This window comes from Glarea lozoyensis (assembly GCF_000409485.1).
Source record: "Glarea lozoyensis ATCC 20868 chromosome Unknown GLAREA14, whole genome shotgun sequence".
In the NCBI taxonomy this organism is placed as follows: Eukaryota; Fungi; Ascomycota; class Leotiomycetes; order Helotiales; family Helotiaceae; genus Glarea; species Glarea lozoyensis.
The window spans coordinates 64,302-78,423 of NW_007360988.1; the positions used below are offsets into that span (position 1 = coordinate 64,302).

Below are 14,122 nucleotides of genomic sequence, written 5' to 3' on the forward strand. Positions count from 1 at the left end.
ATACCATCTATATTTTGAGTACATGGCGCTATGGGTTTTGCATACAGATGTGTTATTCAGCGAATGCTGTCATTGCTATTAGCCACAGAATCAAGTCACTACAGCCAGCGAGTGGAGCGTTATGTTTCTGATTTTTCCATTCTCATTTCTGCTTCGAGTTCTTTGGTCAGAACTTGCATTCTCCTTCTGTTTAATTTCGTGATTCCGTAATCGCTTGGCTGTTCTCCTCCCTTCTTCAACCCCCACCACTTTTTTCATTTTGCATTCATGCCTGTTGCAGAAGCGGTCGACGAAGATGCATTTGGCTGTTTGGGCGGCTTACACGACACTTTTGACCTGCTAGACCGAGAGAGTTGTGGATTGTTTTCCTTGGAAGCGAATCAACTCTGTTAATCCCTCAAATCGGTGTGCAAATTAATGCTGCACCTGCATCAGCCTCATGGTGTTATCTTTAACCTGCAGTCGTCGAATCTGGGGGTTACATCCTCCCGCAGTTACAGCCAGTAATGGCTCACTGTAGAGCACCAAGACTTTTCAGGTCGCTTCTGCATATACATCACCCACTTATTACCATGTAATCGGATCAATAGTGTCTTTTTCTGACCCTGTTTCTTTTTGCAAAAGAGGGGATCTTAGTCAGATCCTGTGATTGATGGAAAGTCGAAGCTGTCTGTATATATCTGATGAGTTTGTGAGCGACTTCAGCCAACTTCGTTCAGATAATCAGAATACCGTTCTATCAAAATCGGATCATGATGCTCAAGTTCTCCATCTGTGCCATTCTGGCGTCCTCTTTTGCCATCGCAAATCCAGTACCTGGCGGCGTTACCAATCCACCAATTCGTAATGTTTATACCTTCCCAATCAACCATTTCATTGAGAATATCGCGATCCGTTCGAACAGCAAGCTCCTTCTTACTTCACTAAGCGTTCCTTCGCTTTGGAGTATTGACCCTACAGAAGCTACACCAACTGCACCTGTTATCCATACCTTCGCCAACGTCACTGGCCTTTCTGGTATAACAGAAACAACACCAGATGTTTTTGCTCTCATCACTGGGACCTGGGATCTCCCAACAACCCGAGCAGCTCTCGGATCCTTGACGGTATGGACTGTCAATTTCAACTCGAATCCACCGGTCATCAAGAACGTGACCAGCATTGTCAATTCCACAATCTTCAACGCAATAACAACCGTTCCAGGGAAACCACACTTAATTCTCGCTGCCGACTCAGCCATTGGTGCTGTCTGGAAGGTCAATCTCATCACCCGCAGATATGATATCGCATTCTCAGATCCCCTATTCCAACGCGTCAGCGACACTCCAGGAGAGAATCTTGGAATTAACGGCATGCTCGCCAAAGGAAACTACCTCTACTTCGCCAACTCCGCCCAGAACATCTACGGCCGCGTCAAGATCAACGCATTTGGCGACAAAATCGGCGCTGCGGAATTGATCAGTACAGACCCGATCGTGGGCGGCCACTACGATGATTTTGACCTCGATGCTGGCAAGAATGCGTGGATTGCTACGCACCCGAATCATGTTGTTAAAGTGAGACCGGATGGGAGTCAGAAGCTCTTGCAAAACACGACGCTTCTGAAGAATCCAACGGCTGCGGAGTTTGGGAGGGGAAGTGCGAAGGAGAGACGGACGCTGTATGTGACGAATGGTGGGGAGTTTACTCCGACTTTTGATCTGATTAATGGAGGGGTTGTGTCTTTTGATACTGCGGGTTTTTGATCGTTGAGTGATGGTCAGTTTCCAAGACCAATAAGAAAGAGAAGTAGAATGATCCTGTCATCCCGTCTATGGCAAGCCATGATAGAAGTCTTGACATTGTCCGTACAATCAAGTGGCTGAGCACAACTTTTGCCGTATGTTCCGCTTGACTGATATCTATTTTGTTTTATTTCTGGCAATTATTGCGATGAGATTCATGTGCTAAACCCACCTGTCAGCAACGTACGCATTGGGTCGCGTAAATTACTACAAACGATGAAGTATTCCCGCCAAAACGTGCGTTTTGTCTCTTGCATAAGCCACAACCTCAGTCACAATCCAATGGCTTCTATTTCTACACTTCTGTACTTCTCGTCGGAACGAATAAATGCGCTGTAGATCTGTAGATCCTGGTGGTGGAATTATTGCGGGAAAAATCCACTCTGCCTGAGAACATTCAACGGGTTCTGTCTTCCGCAATACGTCGTGTCATGCCGAAGACCCTGAGTTTCTGAACGAATCATGTATTGTGTATTAAGTGTTGAAGCGTCAATTTAAGTATTACCGGTTGCTTAGTAACTGAACCTTTTCCTGCGTACCTGCATTTTTCCCACTCAAAAGGAGTTCGCTTACTGACCCCGAACCAAACTCCGTACATCAAAGAGACAGTCAGCGAGAGGATTGCTTCGCTCTTCGCAACCCGAACCACCGAAAAGTTACAACTTGCAACATGAAAGACACCGAACTCTCATTCCTTAGAAACAGAAACGGGCGGCTTCAAAAACTCGTATTCAATCACACGATGCTCTCCTCGCTCATTGGTTCAGCACATCTGAATCCCAGCTACGCACTGGTTACCATTATGAGACTAGCTCAAACGCACCCAGTGTTCTGGGTGTCGGAAGAACATGATATTATACGCTTCTCTTCCTCAATTCGAGGCTATCCTTCGATGCCAAGCCTTGGAATCTACAAATCTTGAGGCTTAAAACTCTAATCAAGCCAAATACGACCATGGTTTACGGTGGAAAGCTGTCAAAGTCATGTGCACCATGCAGAACGCGGAGAGCTAGGGTAGGCAATTTGACATTTCCTATAGTCTGGGTTGGTACTGATTTTGCATAGTGTGATTTACAACAACCCGGATGTGGACAATGTCAAAGAGCACAGCGAAAATGTCATGGATATCGAGATACGACGGAGTTCAGGATAAACGATTCCACCGAAAATGTGATTGAGAAATTTAAAAACAAGACTCTCAAGAATGCACAGAATGCTAGTGAGCGACGTCGGAAAAAGGAAATTGAAACGCCAAAACCACCTGTGGAATATATCGATCCGGCTCTGTTGCATTGTCCAGCACTTTCGGATCCTCTAGAAACGAGAGCATCTTGCTATTTTCGAGCCACATTTGTAGTTGGACAGTCTCGTTCTTTCAAATATCTTGAGAGTTACTACCAACAAGGAGTTATGAGCTCGCATTTGTCACTTTCTATCCAAGCGGTCGGACTGGCCTGCTTGTCAAAGGCAGTGCGGTCAACAAAATTGGAAATCCACGCGAGACGGATTTATGTACTTGCTTTGAATTCAATCAATGCTGCTCTAGCATCTCCGGTAGTTTCTAGACACGATACGACCATGTCAGCAGTACTATTACTGGATGAATTTGAGAGATTGATACCTCCTACAAACCGATCCAGCAGTGCATGGTCTAGACACCTCGAGGGAGCTGCAGCGTTGATGAAAGTTCGTGGCCCTAAGCAATACGAGACGCAGATCGGACTTGAAATGTTTGCTCAAATGAGTTCACATTTCTTTGTTACATGTATGGAACATGAGATCTCTCTTCCGGAAGATTTTCTATCGTTGCGGAGTTTTGCTGCCAATTTTGTCGATACGGAGGATCTGGTGTGGCGATTGACTGATATCACGATTCCGTATATTGCGTTCCGAGCTGCTGTGCGGAATGGAGATTTGTATGATTCTAGCGCCATAATTTCCACGGCTGCTCGACTGGATGGTGAAATGGCTACTCTGTTGAACGACTTACCGCCCGGATGGGAACACCAAACGGTGAATCTGTTATTGGCATCTAATCTAGTACTGGAATCTCACTATGATATCTATGCTGTCTCCTCGATTGCCGAGGCGTTGAATAGCATTCGTGCTGGAAGGATCGCGCTCCTCGACATCATTATCCAAGAAGGTTACAAAGTGGAAAGTACATTGGAGGACTACTTTTTTACCCTTTCGCTATCACCGGAATGCAAACTAGAGGTTGATCTCGCCAAAGAGAATCTACACCAGACTACTTCAGCAATCTGTGCTACTGTTCCTCAACTCGCTGGATATCTCCCGTACCTCGACGACCAACGAATCATGAAATCGGACACGACCGAATGCTTCGATTTCCCAAAGATTAGCACCACTACGGCATTAAGCTCTTACTCACTTCTCTGGCCATTATTTGCGTGCGCCAATTCAACGTACGCCACACCTTTAACAAGGGACTGGATAATTCGGCAATTGAGGTTTATTGGTGAGTTCTCCGATATCAGCAAAGCCATTGAGTTGGCAGATATCCTAGATAGTGGGATTCAAATGGATATTTGGAAGGCTTATGCTATGATTGGTTGTATATGTTATTATAGTTGAAACCGTCTATCACATTTCGGTTTTGTAGACATAGATGTTAGAGCTGTCCTCTTTCTGCATTTCCACGGAATATCAAACTTGAAATTAAAATTCCTTAGCTTTTCTGTCCGACATTTGTAACGTGCAGCTTGTGATGTTCAATGAATTTAGAGCAAAAACCATCATCAACTTCAAATGTCAACTTTGTCACCAGAAGTAAGCATTGGATGAATGCGAATACTTTTGTGATTCCCATTTTCGCATTTTATCGCATCACAAGCAATTGCAAATTTTTGGAATGTTTGACATAACGATAACTTACCGACTAGCTGTCTTTCGAACTGGTCAATATTAATTTCACGTAATTTAATTATGAGACCTATTCCTCTCCCATGAGCCAGGGTACTATCACAGTTGTTCCTTCGTATTCTTGGAGTGTTGAGAGACAGCATCTGCACCAAGTCGATCAATACCCCACATTTCGTAACAACAACGACAATTGCCTGTTATAGTAACTGGCGAGCCAGAGCTTCTCATTCGACGAAACCTTCCGAAGCATCAACAATTACCTAAACTAGCAAATTGCGAGACAATGCTTCTCATTCGACCACAACATTCCGAGATAAATGCGAGATCTAAGACTTGGACCCCTATTTCAGCCCTACCTATCAAATCCGTTCCACTTGTACAGTCACCACGCGCTTTTCCTGTTTGTGACGCCGCCGAGGCCATCGCGTCTTTCGGTAGCTAAAACCAAGCTTTTTGATTCCGTTGGGTCGAAAGCTTATTTTGTTTCCCAACCTGCGGGTTGATGAGTAAGGCCCACTCAGGCTTGAATGCGGAGTATGAATTGGTAGAACAAGGTGTACTCCGCTATTCCGATGAAGCTTAAGTAACTTTGTCTGGCTAAAAAGCCGCTGTCAACTTCCGGAATTACCAGATTGGATTTTGCCGCGAAGTAGCTGCGTTTGTTGACCTCAAAATCCGAGAAACGATCAACTCTCCCTCGGCCGTCGGCCTGAGATTTTACACCGAATCGTGACTTAGATTCGTATCAGCTGCGGATGAGGCTGACTTGTGTCGCTGTGATGTTTGATTTTGAGAATGGACCCGCTTTATTGATACGCGGCGCTCGAGTAGATTTCCTATTAGGGTATACAGGATGTTGAATTCGACGGCTTCCAGGTTGTATCGTCACTTTCTACAATCAGCAGTGATTCCAAAGATGTCAGACCGAAAACCTTGCAGATGAAGAAATACATAAGATATATTTCTGGATGCTTTCCTAGCAGCTTTCAATTCCTCACAATCACTTCTCATTGTTCCGGAAATTTCCCATCCATATCTCGCTTAACTTGACCACACGGAGTTCGAATTTCAGGGGCTTTCAATCGACTAAAAGCTTTCGAAATGGCGGTTCGCGAAGCAATTGCTATCATCGAGTTGATTGTATATATTCCAACATTTCTCACAGTCCTCGTCGTCCTCTTCAAACAGGGCTTTACTAAGCAACTCGGTTGGATTTACCTCCTCATCTTCACCATCGTACGACTGGCCGGTGCAGTCTTCGAAATACTCCATAATCACAACAACTCGAATAGCACATACACAGAATGGGCTCTGATCTTACAGTCCGTGGGAATATCACCACTGCTGCTGTCAAGTTTGGGCTTGTTGAAGCGAGTGATCGACTTTACATCGACGCATGTTCGTAGCGACAGTGGAAACAATATCATGGGATTACTTGGTGCTAGAGGAGGATTGATTGCCAAGTTTGCAGCCAAAGCTTCAGCAGACGCTCGCCGAAGTCGAGTCATACAATTGTTACAACTGCCCTGCACTATCGCCCTCATTCTCTGTATCGAGGGCGGCTCCGACGAAGCCTCATCGTCATCTACACCTTCCGAAATCAAATCGGGGAAGACGGATACGAAATGGGGAATTGGCATTTTCGTGGTGATCTACGTGATACTTGTCATTTTGACTCTGTACTCGATGTTCGAAATCAACAAAACCGCACGAGGCGAGAAGCGAATACTCGTTGCTGTGGTGCTCGCACTACCTTTGATCGGCAGCAGAGTGCTATATAGTATCCTCGACACTTTCCATACCAACCACATATTCAACCTCGAGAACGGCAATGCGATTGTGCAACTCTTCATGGCCAACTTGGAGGAGGCTATTGTGGTGATTATGTATGCTGTTGTGGGATTGACCGTGCACAAGTATGGCGAAGGAGGTGTGGTGAGTGCTAAAGAAGAGAAGCTTCAGCGGAAGATGGAGAGAAGACGGGTGAGGAGGAACGAACAAGCTAGAGTGTGGGCCGAACAAGGGACGCCGATGGAGCATGTTTATGTTGAGCAAGATCAAAGACGATAAAGCTCAGGCTCTGGGACGGGTAGGCGACCTGAGTGTTGCGTGGCATAGGATTTGTTTTCGTGGGATGCTTAAGTGATTTTTTCACATGGTTCTGTTACGACTTTTACTAGAATGGAAAAACCCTTTGGTGCATGGTTAGAATGGAGTAATTGAGTTTGTTTAGATAAATGCTATTGCAATTCTAAATGATTTCAGAAGGGTTTATTCACCCTAAATTATAGACGAAATACACGATATTTTGTCACTCTCAATAAAGAACCGCATTGGATCCAGACCATGCAATTGCGGTGTGCGTAGGAATGGATTAAAGAGTTTAAGAAAGACTAAGTCAAATAAGGGAGATCAAGCACTTCAAGGTTCTAATTCCTACCCAGACTGGAAGCTTCCCTTGTTTGGATATCTCCCGCTGTCTCAAAGCTCGATGTCTATCTCAATTAACTCCAACCAAGAATAACTCTTCTTACCTCCTGGCTTAGGTCTAAACCAAGCAGTCCTGCATACTGTTGACTTCCATGAACATCGGCCTCCATGAAAGAACCCCCCGAAATCGCTTTTCCTAACCTCTTTCTCGGAATCGTCGCCTTGAATGCCATTGCCTGATCATAGAACCCGCAGTAAATGATCTCGTCCTCCCGAAGCTTATACAACTTGGCGATGGCCGAAGGGGTCAAAATGTTAGAGGTCTGCATAAGGTTATAAATACGCTTCTGCGAAAAAAGAACATCGAGTGTGATTTCGTACGGACCAGAGTTCTTGGATCGCACCACAGACGCAACATCGCAGAGCGTACGTGGGTCAGCAAGGTTGAGATAGCATGGTGGCAGCTTAGGTGCTTTCTGCACATCACGCACACCATTGAAATCTGACATGGCAATCGCTTCAGGAATTTGGGTTGCTAAGGGACCATAAGTCGGCGTTTTCGCGCAGCTGCTCATCACCATCCTTCTCCACGAGAATATCGGCGTGTGCCCGCCATCTGTGGATGCGGTGTCGACTCCCCGTATCTCTTGAGCGTGCTCTGCTCCAATCTCTAATGGCATGAGATGGTAGATGCAAAACTCCGCGCAGGGACCCATCTCAACTTCCAGCTTTCCTCCAACACCCATTGCAAAGTTACCGCCCGTGCCACGCTGTCCCGGGTAAGGGCCATGTACACAAGCAATCCTCGCGCAGCTGGCAACACTGGTTGCGAGTTCCTGAGATGACGCCAACGCTTCACCAACAAGAAAGACTTCTCGCGGTTGGTACGACGGATCACCGGGTTCGAGAGAACCCATAATCCCATCTACTCCATAGACATGCCAGTCAAGCTCCCACGTTCCTGGAGATTCTTTGTGCTGCTGCTTGACATATGCTTTGGCTCTCTCCAGGAAGCTGTCGATTCCCTTGATGAGGATTGGATCGCGGAAACCGCCCATTAAGAGGGTGCGATATCCAATTATCTTTGCTGCTTCCAATTTGACAGTGTAAGGGAGACGGTTCTGCCTGGAGAGTTTGAAAATGGCCCCAGTAACGCGGACAGAACGCCCGTCAGCCAGCTGCTCATATTTGGAAGCATCTAGGTGTAAGCTCCCACCAGGGCCTGGGAGAATATCTGGTCGTGTTTTCTCATACAAGGTGTGTGCAGCCACCGATACAGGTGAACAGTAGGAATTTGGGCTCAAGGGGACAATGTCAAAGGTGCCATCGCAATATATGGTAGCTTTCGAAGATGCACTTTTTGGAATAGAGCAAAGAGCTCCGCATTCCATGATCTTACCCATGAACGCAAAGCCTCCCAGTTGCGTCGGCTTCAGTGACTCGAACGGCAGGCCAAATTTCTTTGTCGCCAGGTCCGCACAAAACGCAATGTATGGACTTGGATCGTACGCTCGGCCGCCGATAATGATATCGTATGTCTCTGCACCCATAACATCCATAAACGGCTCTGGTCCCATCTGAGCAACTACCACCGTAGCATCTTCGACATCTTGTGTTGTCAGCGCCGGGACTGAAACCCCACAGCCGGTCACCTCATCAGCCGCGAGGGCTTTGAGAACTTTGACTTTCGTGACACCACTGTATATGCCAACAGCTTTGAATTTGTAGTTACTGGGCTTATTAACTTCCAGTTCGGGCGTGTCCTGCATCATGGAGTATAGTTACGTTTTTGGTTCTTCTTCTATGATTTCTTGAACAATAGCCAAGACCTCGTCAACGTGCTCGTTCGTCCCATCTCCTCCAGCGGAAGAAATAATGACGGGAACCTTGAACTCATGACTGAGTGCAAGGAGCTTGCGCAGATCGCGTATGTAGGCAACCCGTGGAGCTGTCATAGAACCCGTGGCAAGTTTTAATGGACCTCCATCAGTTGAGCCCGAGTCGAGAATCAACGCTGTGGGGGTTTCATTTGTTGCCAGATCCTGGAGTGCTTTATAGATCAGGCTCTCGTCGAATCCATACCCAAGCATCCCGATTGGCGTGAGTATATGACACAATGGTTCCAGTGTGCCTTCATCGGTAGATAATTCATCAGAGTGGGAGCCTCGGCTTGCTTCATCGATCAAACCCTGAGCCATTTTGCTACTTTTGCTCTCGATCCTTTCTCTTGATCTTTTTTCTTTGCTGAATCAGAAAGTGGTGGACATGAGGTGCTAGCGTGGTGAGACCTTTGGTGATATACTCGCTCTCTGATTCTAGCTATTCTTATTCGAACAACGAACGCGACAATCCGGAAAACAACCCATTTTTCGGCCGCCATCTACACGCAACCTCAAGCGTTAATGAGACTTGCCAAGCAAGGTCCTCCAATCGGAGACATGCGCTTCGCAGCGCGAGATTCGCATCAAGACGCTTACCGGGGCGTATGTAGGGGCGAATATTCCCTGCCAAATGTACGTCAAGAGGATATCTTTCAATTGCAGTGAAACATCGTATGTCAACGGTCTTCCAGTAACTTCTGTTCATCAATTTCACGACAGATTTGCAACATAATGCTAAAATGAATCAACAGCATGTGCAAGAACTGGAGGACATCAATCCATCTCGTAAGGACGCAGATATTGAGCTGAACGACAATGAGTTAGAACCTGGCACAGAACGACTTGAACGGAGAGTTAAGTGGAAACTTGATCTTTTCATCTTGCCACTCATATCATTGGTATACTTTTGTGCAACACTGGTATAATTACATTCCCGCGATAATCGCATTTCTTGGATAGGGTCCAGACGCTGAAAAGAAGTAGGGTCGAACAGACTTGGGAAATGCAAAAATCTCAGGCATGGAAGAGGAGCTCAATTTATCACCGGCGGCATACTCTCTCGCAGCCAACTGTTTCGTCATAGGATACATATTATTTCAACTCCCAGGTACTCTGCTTCTCAGGATCATTGGCCCCCAATGGCAGTTCGGAGGTGCTATGATTATGGTGAGTTAGTTACTGGGACAAAAGCATACATGTTATTATCATCACACACTGACTTATTGAATAGTGGGGAATGTTGACTGCTGTAAGCGTTAAGGTTACAAGCGCCGCGCAATTACAAGGGATGCGACTTACCATTGGAGCTGCAGAGGCATTTGTTCAGGGCTCTGTATTCTGTGAGCTTCTTATTACACATCGGCCTCCATTCAACAAACACTTGACTAACTACACGAAGACCTCTCGTTCTGGTATACGTATAGAGAACTCGCAACGCGTGGCTCAATTGTCCATGCATGTAACGCCCTTGCTGGAGCTTTCAACGGTCTCATTGCCTACGGAATCTCAAAGAACCTCGAAGGTCATAATGATTGGCACGCGTGGCGATGGATTTTCTTAATTGAGGGACTCATTCCGATCGGGGCGAGTGTCTTGGTGATGGCCTTCCTCCCAGGTACTCCACAAACTGTTCGTTTTGGGTTCAAGAAAGAAGAGATAGACTTTGCTGTACAGCGAAGCATAAATTCGCACAATGATCCAGAGGGGAAGCTAGAGATGAAGAAGATCTACCTGCCTTTAATGGATGTGCATTTTTGGCTCATGGCGGTTATGGCCTCTGCTGGACAATTCTGCACATCATCCCTCTCAAATTTTCTGCCATCCATCATCAGGGTTGGCTCCCCATTCTCCGGAACCTAGCCAGAGCTGACTGAAAGGACAGGGATTTGGATACTCAACCGTCAATTCACAGCTCATGACTGTCCTTGTCTATACATGCGCTTTTGTGGGCGTCCTATTGTTTGCCAGAATCGCAGACAGAACCAATGCTCGGGGTTTCACTCTCGCAGTATCGAGTTCAATTTCTGCAATCGGTTATGCTTTGCTGATTGGTCTGACTAACGACAAGGCTCGTCTGGCTGCTACATGTCTCGTGGCTTTTGGCGCATATCCGCATATTGTTTTGGTCTTGTCCTGGATGGCAATGAGTATCACTGGTTACACCAAAAGGTACTAGAATATTATCTCGTCTCTTGTCCAATGTGTTTAGGATTGTGCATCCGGACTAATTCATTTTGACAGAGGCGCTGCCATAGCAATGATAAATATGATCTCCACAGCATTCGCTATAGCAGGCAACACGATTTACTCAGACCCACCTTTCTGTAAGTCTTCCATCCACTCAATACCCCTAGCGTACGGGGACACTCACTAAGTCGTTGTTTCTGCTGGAAGATAAGAAGGGCAATGCCGCCGCGCTAGGTTTCGAGGTGCTCTGCGCAGTGTCTGCTATCACAACTTCCTTGTACTTCAGACGTCAAAATGTGATCAAGAGACGCGAGAAATATTCAGAGAGAGCGAATGGGTTGAGGATGAAGACCATTTATGAGATTGGAGACAAGCACCCGGGTATGAATGGATTTTTGTGTTCGATATGTTGCCTTACTAACTTCCATTTTACAGATTTCTTCTATACCTCGTGAGATTGGATTTAGAGATACCAGATTTGGACACAAATATAGCAATCATTTATACATCACAATTGCTTCCCCTAAGCTACTAATCAATATCCCACTATAGGAAAACATCGTTGAAGAAGTCCAAAATTGGGGTTTTGATATTCCCGTACTTACCCGTCATCAAGAAGAACAGATGACATTGGAAAACTGTTATATGTCGAATATTGATATACAAACTATCGCTCTAGAAAGAATCAGTACCTGGCGATGCGTCTTGAGGCTCCGAACCCAGTAAGTCAAGTTCCCACTGTCCGTTCCAACCAAAACTATTAGACCCGCCCAGCAACATATCCAAATTGTCCCACTCCGACGGCTCAGCAGCCTCGGAAAACCGCATTTGGTGATCTTCGGCAATTTGAAGATCTGAAATTTGCTGGTGAGCCGCTGAGCCTGAGCCTGAGTCTGGATTAACAAACGAATTTTCCTCCCTAATCACCTTTGCAGTACTGATAACATCTTCCATTATGCCGAGCCGCAAGCGCCCACCGGATCTAACCTCGTGGAGACGAAGCCCAGAGAGGCCTTGAGCTCCAGATAATACCTTGATCATGGTAGCTGCTCTGGAAGCCTCATCCATCGGGTGCATGGATAAAGTGGAGAGGATCTCGTGGGCGAGGTGAATGTGATTCCTTGCTATGTCGTTACCGAGCAGTGAGCTCTCCGGCGTTGAGGCAACGATTTTGAAAATGAACGTTATTGCGAAGACTAGAGTGATGAAATAGTGCTTGGGGAGAGATTTCTGAAGCTGTTCGGCGTTGACGTCTTTTGAAGACAATGTGCTTTGAGGGGACTGTTGCGGACGTGTCATTTCGGAAAAGATGTGGATGATGCGGACCGCGACCGAGAATCCGGATTGAATGAGCACCTTTCTTGAAGATTGGATGTCCGAATTTGCGAACTCTGCATGTGATTGAGCTGGAAACTGTTGGAGGTGAAATCCATATATACTGAGTTGCGCGCCCAGAAATATGACCTCGCATTCTGGACCCCATGAGACGGACGATATTCTTTTGATGTCTTCCAAGTCCTCAAGAAGTATTTGAGCGACTGGGAAAGATTCTGGGGCTTCCTTTAGGTTGCACATGAAGATTGCGGACTTGATTGACTGTCTCTGGATTTTATACTTAGTGAGAAAGTCGCTTTCCGAAGGCGTCAGAGGAGGGTCTAATGTTTGTAGTGGGCCATTCAATAGTTCGGGGGATAAAGAGTGACCGGAATACCAGACGTATCTATGTTTCGTCAGCGAAAAAATGATCCACAAATTAGCACAGGATGCAATACACACCTGGAGCTGACCTGTAGAATTGCCACCCATGTTTTAGTCCGCCTTCTCGCTTCTTTTACTAAGCACATCGGGTTATCGACTCCACACGAGGTCTTATGTAAGCCCAATTGTATTGCAGCATTGATTAACAGACCACTGTAATTCCAGCTTGGGTCTTCCTTCTGTTTGGCAACTGGAAGTGGCCATTTGCAAAGTAGAATGAGTCCTTGTATAGGCTCAATCGACAGTAATGGACCGACCAGAATTTCACCCAATAATTGGCGGTAAGGCCGAAGAAGTGATGTATGCAATTCGTTGTGAGATTCATGGCACTGGCTAGCAATGACAACGATGGTCCAGAATAGGAAAGACGAACTTTGGTACAATTCATCTATAGATAGCTCCACATTAAGGACAGGGCAATGGCGGTAATGGTGCTCCCCAAATCTGTATCATAATGAGTACTTTGTTTATATACCTAGAGTAGGACCCACTGTTTGAACAGCATTTTTACTTGACTGTTATCTATCGAGACGTTGCCAATGACAGGGGCAACCGGTGGGAAATCTATATTGCTAAGACATCTGAAGAACAATTTTTCCTGCGGGTTAGTGTAAACAGTTTCTAGTAAGTCGTTTGATATTGAGAAAGAGACGTTGGGGCGGTTTGTTGTTTCATCTGGTGGTGATAGTGACTGGTTTGAGGGCGTACCCGCAGAAGGACTCGATGTTGAAGGCAAAATACCAAGAGTCTTCTGTATAGCATTAAGCTGACTCGTAAATTCTTCTAGTCGACTAATTGAATTAGCCAGATGCTTCATATAGAAGAGGAAAATATATACTGACTGTCTCGTCCGTACTCGTTTGAACGTAGGATCCGTTTGGCAGTTGATACCATTTTGCTTACATCTCGAACAAGCTGCAGGAAATGTTTGCATACTATCGCAGCGCAACTACATTCCGGTTAGCTTATGTTAGAGAATACTTTTAGCTTATACGAACTTTGACTTGACGGCAAGCAGTGCAAGCTTTCCGACCCCGCGTGACTAGTTTTCGTTGGTCGGACATTTTTGGGCACTGACTGATGCATTGAGCAGCAAGCTTCTAACAAATCTCGTGTAGGTCGGAAGGCAAGTTAGGATTCAATTCAACTTGAGAGGCCGAGAAGTTCCTAGCGGTGTCCTCATTTCTGGGACTCAAGTAT

The 14,122-nt window shown here is 45.9% G+C and overlaps 7 protein-coding genes across 7 annotated transcripts; 4 read left to right on the forward strand and 3 right to left on the reverse strand.

Moving 5' to 3' along the window:
* Nucleotides 1-755: 755 nt before the first annotated feature.
* On the forward strand, nt 756-1,745 carry GLAREA_06578 (uncharacterized protein; the record flags this gene model as incomplete). The annotated part of the gene is made up of 1 exon (XM_008080526.1): nt 756-1,745. One exon carries the CDS (start codon nt 756-758, stop codon nt 1,743-1,745), a length of 990 nt encoding a protein of 329 aa, XP_008078717.1.
* Nucleotides 1,746-2,738: 993 nt separating this feature from the next.
* Nucleotides 2,739-4,379, forward strand: GLAREA_06579 (Zn2/Cys6 DNA-binding protein; the record flags this gene model as incomplete). The annotated part of the gene is made up of 2 exons (XM_008080527.1): nt 2,739-2,798; nt 2,850-4,379. The coding sequence occupies 2 exons, from the start codon at nt 2,739-2,741 to the stop codon at nt 4,377-4,379; spliced, it is 1,590 nt and encodes a 529-aa protein (XP_008078718.1).
* A 537-nt stretch (nt 4,380-4,916) lies between these two features.
* Nucleotides 4,917-5,090, reverse strand: GLAREA_06580 (uncharacterized protein; the record flags this gene model as incomplete). The annotated part of the gene is made up of 1 exon (XM_008080528.1): nt 4,917-5,090. The coding sequence occupies one exon, from the start codon at nt 5,088-5,090 to the stop codon at nt 4,917-4,919; it is 174 nt and encodes a 57-aa protein (XP_008078719.1).
* Nucleotides 5,091-5,768: 678 nt separating this feature from the next.
* On the forward strand, nt 5,769-6,737 carry GLAREA_06581 (uncharacterized protein; the record flags this gene model as incomplete). Its single annotated transcript, XM_008080529.1, has 1 exon — nt 5,769-6,737. The coding sequence occupies one exon, from the start codon at nt 5,769-5,771 to the stop codon at nt 6,735-6,737; it is 969 nt and encodes a 322-aa protein (XP_008078720.1).
* A 434-nt stretch (nt 6,738-7,171) lies between these two features.
* Nucleotides 7,172-9,295, reverse strand: GLAREA_06582 (uncharacterized protein; the record flags this gene model as incomplete). The annotated part of the gene is made up of 2 exons (XM_008080530.1): nt 7,172-8,828; nt 8,883-9,295. The coding sequence occupies 2 exons, from the start codon at nt 9,293-9,295 to the stop codon at nt 7,172-7,174; spliced, it is 2,070 nt and encodes a 689-aa protein (XP_008078721.1).
* Nucleotides 9,296-9,717: 422 nt separating this feature from the next.
* On the forward strand, nt 9,718-11,619 carry GLAREA_06583 (MFS general substrate transporter; the record flags this gene model as incomplete). Its single annotated transcript, XM_008080531.1, has 8 exons — nt 9,718-9,876; nt 9,962-10,144; nt 10,209-10,317; nt 10,377-10,810; nt 10,860-11,146; nt 11,219-11,301; nt 11,372-11,545; nt 11,600-11,619. 8 exons carry the CDS (start codon nt 9,718-9,720, stop codon nt 11,617-11,619), a joined length of 1,449 nt encoding a protein of 482 aa, XP_008078722.1.
* Nucleotides 11,620-11,839: 220 nt separating this feature from the next.
* GLAREA_06584 (Zn2/Cys6 DNA-binding protein) lies at nt 11,840-13,986 on the reverse strand (the record flags this gene model as incomplete). The annotated part of the gene is made up of 5 exons (XM_008080532.1): nt 11,840-12,884; nt 12,941-13,366; nt 13,414-13,713; nt 13,765-13,871; nt 13,921-13,986. The coding sequence occupies 5 exons, from the start codon at nt 13,984-13,986 to the stop codon at nt 11,840-11,842; spliced, it is 1,944 nt and encodes a 647-aa protein (XP_008078723.1).
* Nucleotides 13,987-14,122: the final 136 nt, after the last annotated feature.